Source organism: Leuresthes tenuis, unplaced genomic scaffold (genome assembly GCF_036924035.1).
Source record: "Leuresthes tenuis unplaced genomic scaffold, fLeuTen1.0.hap1 SCAF_18, whole genome shotgun sequence".
Taxonomy (NCBI): domain Eukaryota; kingdom Metazoa; phylum Chordata; class Actinopteri; order Atheriniformes; family Atherinopsidae; genus Leuresthes; species Leuresthes tenuis.
The window spans coordinates 10,041,477-10,047,476 of NW_027325372.1; the positions used below are offsets into that span (position 1 = coordinate 10,041,477).

General features: G+C 43.0%; 1 protein-coding gene across 1 annotated transcript in view; it reads right to left on the reverse strand.

Moving 5' to 3' along the window:
- The window catches only part of efna3a (ephrin-A3a), a 63,426-nt gene extending 58,434 nt beyond the window's left edge, over window positions 1–4,992 (reverse strand). Inside the window, exon 1 of the mRNA XM_072369933.1 lies at window positions 4,427–4,992. Within this exon, the coding sequence (XP_072226034.1) occupies window positions 4,427–4,536 (110 nt within the window). The 5' untranslated portion in view covers window positions 4,537–4,992. The remainder of the gene's footprint in view (window positions 1–4,426) is intronic.
- Between the last annotated feature and the right edge of the window lie 1,008 nt (window positions 4,993–6,000).

A 6,000-nucleotide genomic window follows, 5' to 3' on the forward strand; every position in this document is an offset into this window, starting at 1 on the left:
CATGTTTTTTTTTTTTTTTTTAATCCTGTGTTTTCTCTGAAGCTGCTGCTTCAGCTACACGATGGCCTTGATTAGAGCACACACACTTAAGGCCTCCAAGGAGCGTGAACCCCAGAGCAGTGACTGACAAGCCCGTAACAATCAATTCTCAAGCATGCTGTTCCAAGGCGGCACTTGATCCAAGCTTCCCGACCTGAGCTCCAAATGCTTCATGGCAATTTACTGACACGGCAAAATCAAATTAAAAATGCATTTGGAAATTGATCACCTGACACACCCAGACTGATGGTTGCTCAGAATGCAACCTAGTAGTGTTTTTAGTTCAGCCTGGGTCCATTCACATTCCCTTACCATATGAATGTATTGATCTACACACCCACTCCTAGATCCATACAAACCATTAAATATCCTTTCAGTGTTCCTCCTTCCATTTAAGTCACTCATGGCAGATTCCATGAGCTAAAAATGACCAGCAAATCATTTAACAGACTGACGGGCTTTAAGACACCACTGCACATCTATGCTTAAATCACTTGGGTAATAATGTCAACTTAATCAAATCTTTAGTCAAATTGAACTCCTCTTCTGGATATCCAAATTGGATATAAAAATACAAAACCTTTCAAAGGTTCACAAATAACTTGAATAATGCTTTGTTACAGATGGAGTGACATGTTTAATTAAAAAACACATAAAAAAGTCAGTTTTAATTTAATCTTTTAGTCACAAAATGGCAACCGTGAAGAAAACCTCAAAAATCTAATGCTGTTTGAGGTGCTTGTGTGGTACAGTGAATGTGAAGGAACAAATTGAATGCCAGTGAATAAGATGCATTTATATGCAAAATTGTAGAGACAGCCAAGAGACGGAGCTGCGGGCGAATGAAAGCGGATGTAATCAGGTAGCAAATCTGCTTGTCTCTTGTACACTCTGTCTGTGCTGTGTTGTGTGGGGCAAAGGGGCAGGTGAATGGCTGGAGCTATTGTTTTTGAGCATTGGTCCACATGAATGATCCTGCCAGTGTCCACATTAGCACGGATCAACTCCTGTGAGTATCATCTCCTCAGAAAACAGCCGCACCAGTACCTTCAGCCAAATAACTTAACTTCTATATCCGGTCAAAATGCACGCTTTTCGTCATCCTTCCTGACCCAACTCAATCTATATTTACCCTGCTTTCCCCTGCTTTATTTTCCACTCTGCTTTCCACCTTTCCAGTATGTTGTTCCTCTATTCAACCAAAATACACCCACCTTTTACATTCTGTCACATTTTGCATTCTTGCCTTTCTCTCCATCTATTGACAAAAATCCTTTTCCATCACTTTGCTCTCTTCTCAACAATCATTACCTTCACTGAAACTTATTTTTTTCCTGTAAGGCATTAGTTTCTTCTCTGCCCAGGGGACACCACCTCCACCTCAAGCTGGGTGTAATTCCCAGATTGACCAGTTTAGCGATTAATGAGCCTGTTTAGAAAGACAACACCTCGACTAAACATTGATCAGGAAGCCTAAATTCCTCACACTCTCAGGGAAGTCATTTGCCAAGGTGATAATTTATCTTGTAGCACTGAATATGGTGTGTTGGGAATTGGGATGCTTTTTTCATCAGGCAGGCTTGGGGCTTGACAGACACCATTTCAGGTCCATATCAGGGTTATAATGTTCCAAATGAAACAGGCAGAGCTGTAAATCACTCAGGATCAGCCACAAACAGCAAAAGATAGCTTTCATCTTGCTGAGCAGACAAGGGAATGGCAATTTTGCAAAGAGATGTGTGGCACGATTTCAAACTCAATACCCTCCCACACCCGTGCAAAGACTTTGCGCTCTGATGCTCTGCTAAGTTACAAGCATTAGTAGGGACACTGTGTGACTTTGGAAATGACTAGGAGATTGAATGAAAGCTATTCTCCTGCTTTCATCATGCTGACACGGGTTGCCCAATTACAGAGATGTGCCCTGTGTAACCAGTGAGGCCAAACACCTGATGGAGAAAGGTGGCAGGAGCACGGGACGCTGCATGGGAGTAGGCGAAGCTACCGCAGTGCACCGCTGCTCCTGCGTGCTCTCAAGATGTTCCGCATCTCCCCTCTCTAATTGGCAGATGGCCTCAGATGCAAGATGATTTAATGGCCTGCGTGTGTGTTTTTTCCTGCCTCAGTCAGCCATTAGCAGGGACATCTGTAACGAGTTGGCTGGGCGCACTGCTGAGAGCGGAAGCTGAGACCAACACTTTCTAATGGGGGTAGTGCGGTCGTGACAGACTTGGGCGGTGATCAAAGCACTCCGAGTTATTTCTTTGGGTTATGATAATTGAGACATCACATTTCAAATTGTCCAAAGCAGGACAAAAACCTATAATAAGTTATCTGATGTTGTTTACCCCAAAAAGCACAGTATTACTAGGTATCATATGTGTGATAGTCCACCTTGGACTTTCACTACACCAGAGAAAGACATTTCTAGCTGAATGTATCATAAAAAGCTGTTTTCATGGCTTTGGAACAAACAACTTGGCTTCCAAGTGATCCCATTTTTTGCAGCTGTGCCATAACCATCTGTGCTGAATGCTGTGCTCAAGGGTAAAACATTATAGCCTCAACTAAAGTTTGGCCCTAAAGGCCTTTGGTTCTTCGCTCTGTGTCACGGCCTTCATTTCTTACTGTTCCCTTTTGAGCTCATCTCTCTGACAAGAGCTTGATGAGATTGGAGCTGCATTGTTGAACAAGTGAGGCCTTAAGATGGTTTTCAGTGCATGCAGACAGGGTGGTGGAGAGGTGGTTTAAAGCTAAAGGTCTTGTGAAGCCTGATGGCCATCGGTATTCTTGCCATAGCCTCTGTGGATTTGTCTGCTACCTGCAAACTGGGTCAGTTTTTGCATTATTTTAGAGATTTGTATCTTGCCGTGAAGAAAGGAGAGGTTTTGCACACGCAGGCATGTAGACCCACACCTGCACTTTGTCTGTCTCTGCTTCCCTTCCTCTCTGTATCTCTTTGTTTCATACATTGCATTCTGAGTTAATTAATATCTGCACATATTTGTCATTTTAACACAAAAATGTCAATTGTAAGACACCAAATGTGCTAACAGTATGATTAATAGTTACAATGAGCAATCATTATCATGTTGTTAAAATCATTTTAGATGCAGCACACACTGAAAGACTTAATACTGATACAGATAGAGAGGACTTATTATGACACTTAAAAACTGTGCACTTTTACAGCACTTAAATATAACTTAGTCCCGGTTAATTTCTATTCATGTCACACAGATGGGATTAACTGCCATCATAAATCTATAGTAGTTTCGAATGTGACAACACCGCAGCAACCCCTTGACTGTTTCAATTAAGTTTTATAGCTATTTCTTTCTCTTTATGTTTCAAGGAAACTATCAGATATTTAAGTAACCATCCCAACTTTCTTACTGTTTCTAATTTCATTCATCAACTGTTTACGCTGTCAGCTGAGAACCCAGGAGATAAACCAGGGACCAGGAGCAGATGTGGGGGTACAATAATAATGAGATGCAGAAAAAAGGTAATTGAGGGGGACAGACTGGCTGGTGAGACACAGCAGAAAAATAAGAGGGGGAAGAAAATAACCAAGTATGAGATTGAGAGAGGCGATAGGGGAGACCTGCATCTGAGGTGAATACAAATGGACAGAGGAGGAGCACAGATAGGAGGAGTATGGGGGCAAAAAGGAAGATTGTGTGAGGAGGACAGATAAAAGAATGTGAGAAAGATGGATCCACTATTGGCTAATGAGAAGACAAAGGCAGGAAAATCCACATCGATCTCTGCCCCACAGCACGCTGCCTTTATACATGTAGAGGGAGATAAGAGAGCCTGAGGAGGCTTACCTGAGGTAAGCAGCCTTCCTGTTGTTGGAGAAATCAGAGTCCAAGAACAAGCTCAGATGTGTGTGTGAGCCGATACCTAACGTCTACATACTGTATGTGTGGCAAGCATTACAGTGAGTGTCCACACGCTCATTTATGGAAGTTCCTCTATGGGGGCAAAGAGGACTACAAATAACAGCTTAAATGAGTCATCACTGTGAGGAGTAGATGGGCTTAATGTGAGAGAAATCAAATATTTATGTTGGAACCACTCTGCAGGCAGAGTGAACAGAAGGAACATTGTACAGACAGTCTCCCACTGGAGATGCAATACTGTAGCTTACTGAAATCTTTGGGAAACCAATTAGATCGAAAAATTAGAAAATTGAAATCATCTTAGTGAGTGTATTTCCTATATAACATTAGTGTTTATGAGGTTCAATGCTTTAAACAAAAGAAGTAGCCACGTCTTGTTAACAAGTTATCAGCACAGGTGCGCATCAACAAAGACGAGCAGCGGTTAAATTGCCGTCTGCACGGACCGGACTGCGTTAGGGATGCAGAAAGCTACTCACAGCAGGTTCGAGCTGTTCCAGTACACCGCATGTCGGTCACTGGCTCTCGAAAGGTGCAAGTTTGTGAGCGCCAGCGTGATGAGGCTAAGAGAAAACGTTGCGAGAGCCATAATCCCTCCGGTGCTTGTCCAGCCCTGGTTCCCTTCTTCCTTCTGCGTCCACGCTCCTTCTGTCCCGCGTGACGCGTCGTTCACAACATCCCAGCGGTCAGAAGCGCGTCTTCAAGTTCCCAGTTATCTTAACGGGATGACTTCTGTGTAGATAACTCTAATCCCATTTCGACGAGACCCTCTTAGGCATCTTTACTTGCGACAAATCTATGTGGACTTCAGAATCGCTCCTGCTGCGTACTTTCAAGTCTCTCCTTCTTTTGTTTTCCAGTTCTGCTTTCATTAGAGAGAAACAACACAATTGGCGAGAAGGCAAGACGGGCTACCACATTCACAACTGACAGCTGAGGTCCTTGTTTATTGGTCTTTACACAGCTCTTAAAGTCGCATCCAAGCTGCTGGACGTTTGCTGGGAGGTGTGTGTACCTGCCGCTTCTCTCATCATCCTCCACAGCAGAAGCAACACGCTGCGCACACTGCGCTACAAACCCGCCCTCTGATGGCCAGGATGTTCTCACACGTCCATCTCCTCGGCTGTCCAGCCCCCTCGTTTTATGCACAGACTGCGTGTATGAAAGTGTGCGTCTCTCCTGTTTTAAGGAAATGTTATCCCCTGAGTAATAAGAGATCGTTATAAAGGGTATACAATTCTAAAGTGATCAGTGTTTGAGTTTGAAGTGAGGTGAGGTTTTGGGGACAATAGTTCCACGAACAAAAACTATAAGAGTCTGTGCTGCACAGCCTCTTCATGAGGTCAGAGCCAGTCACTGTTAGACCCAATCACCCCGGTAGTACTATGCATGAATGGCATAAATGTAAATTGTCTAAATAGCCTTCACCCAGTGAGCATTTTCATATTGAAAGAACATAAACAACCATGGTTATCGTAGAAAAGAATACTGAATAGATTAACTGACTATTTGGTTAAATCTGTCAATGTTCATATTTAAACCATATTTCCTCTAGATCCTTTCAGTTCACAAGACCAATTAGTAATAATGTGTCCAGAGCTATTGCGTAAACCAGCTGTTGCACTGGAAAGACAGAAACCAGAGGTATGCATTTAGAATTGGGAGGTAGTAGTGTGTGTTGGGATGGGAGTACACCAGCAGTTTATCCATGGGTGGCTACGTTTTGTTTTGGTTGGCCAAAAAGTTGGTCATTACCGTCAGATCTAATGGTGAGGGGTGTATACTGAACCAACACTGTACCAGGAAAGACTGCATCGCTCTGCATAGAAAACAAGCTAAGCAACATCAGTATGCTGGCATGACTAACCCTGGAGCATTACCTTCCATAAACATTCTTGCACATTGCTTACTATAATTTTGACTGACTGGATGCAAAGACAATAAAGCTTTTCTCAACAGTTCTGCAGTGGATAAGATCTGCTAATTACCAAGCCAGAGGAGTGATGAAATCGTATTCCTCGCACAATTCAATCCCCATTTTGATCCCTAATTA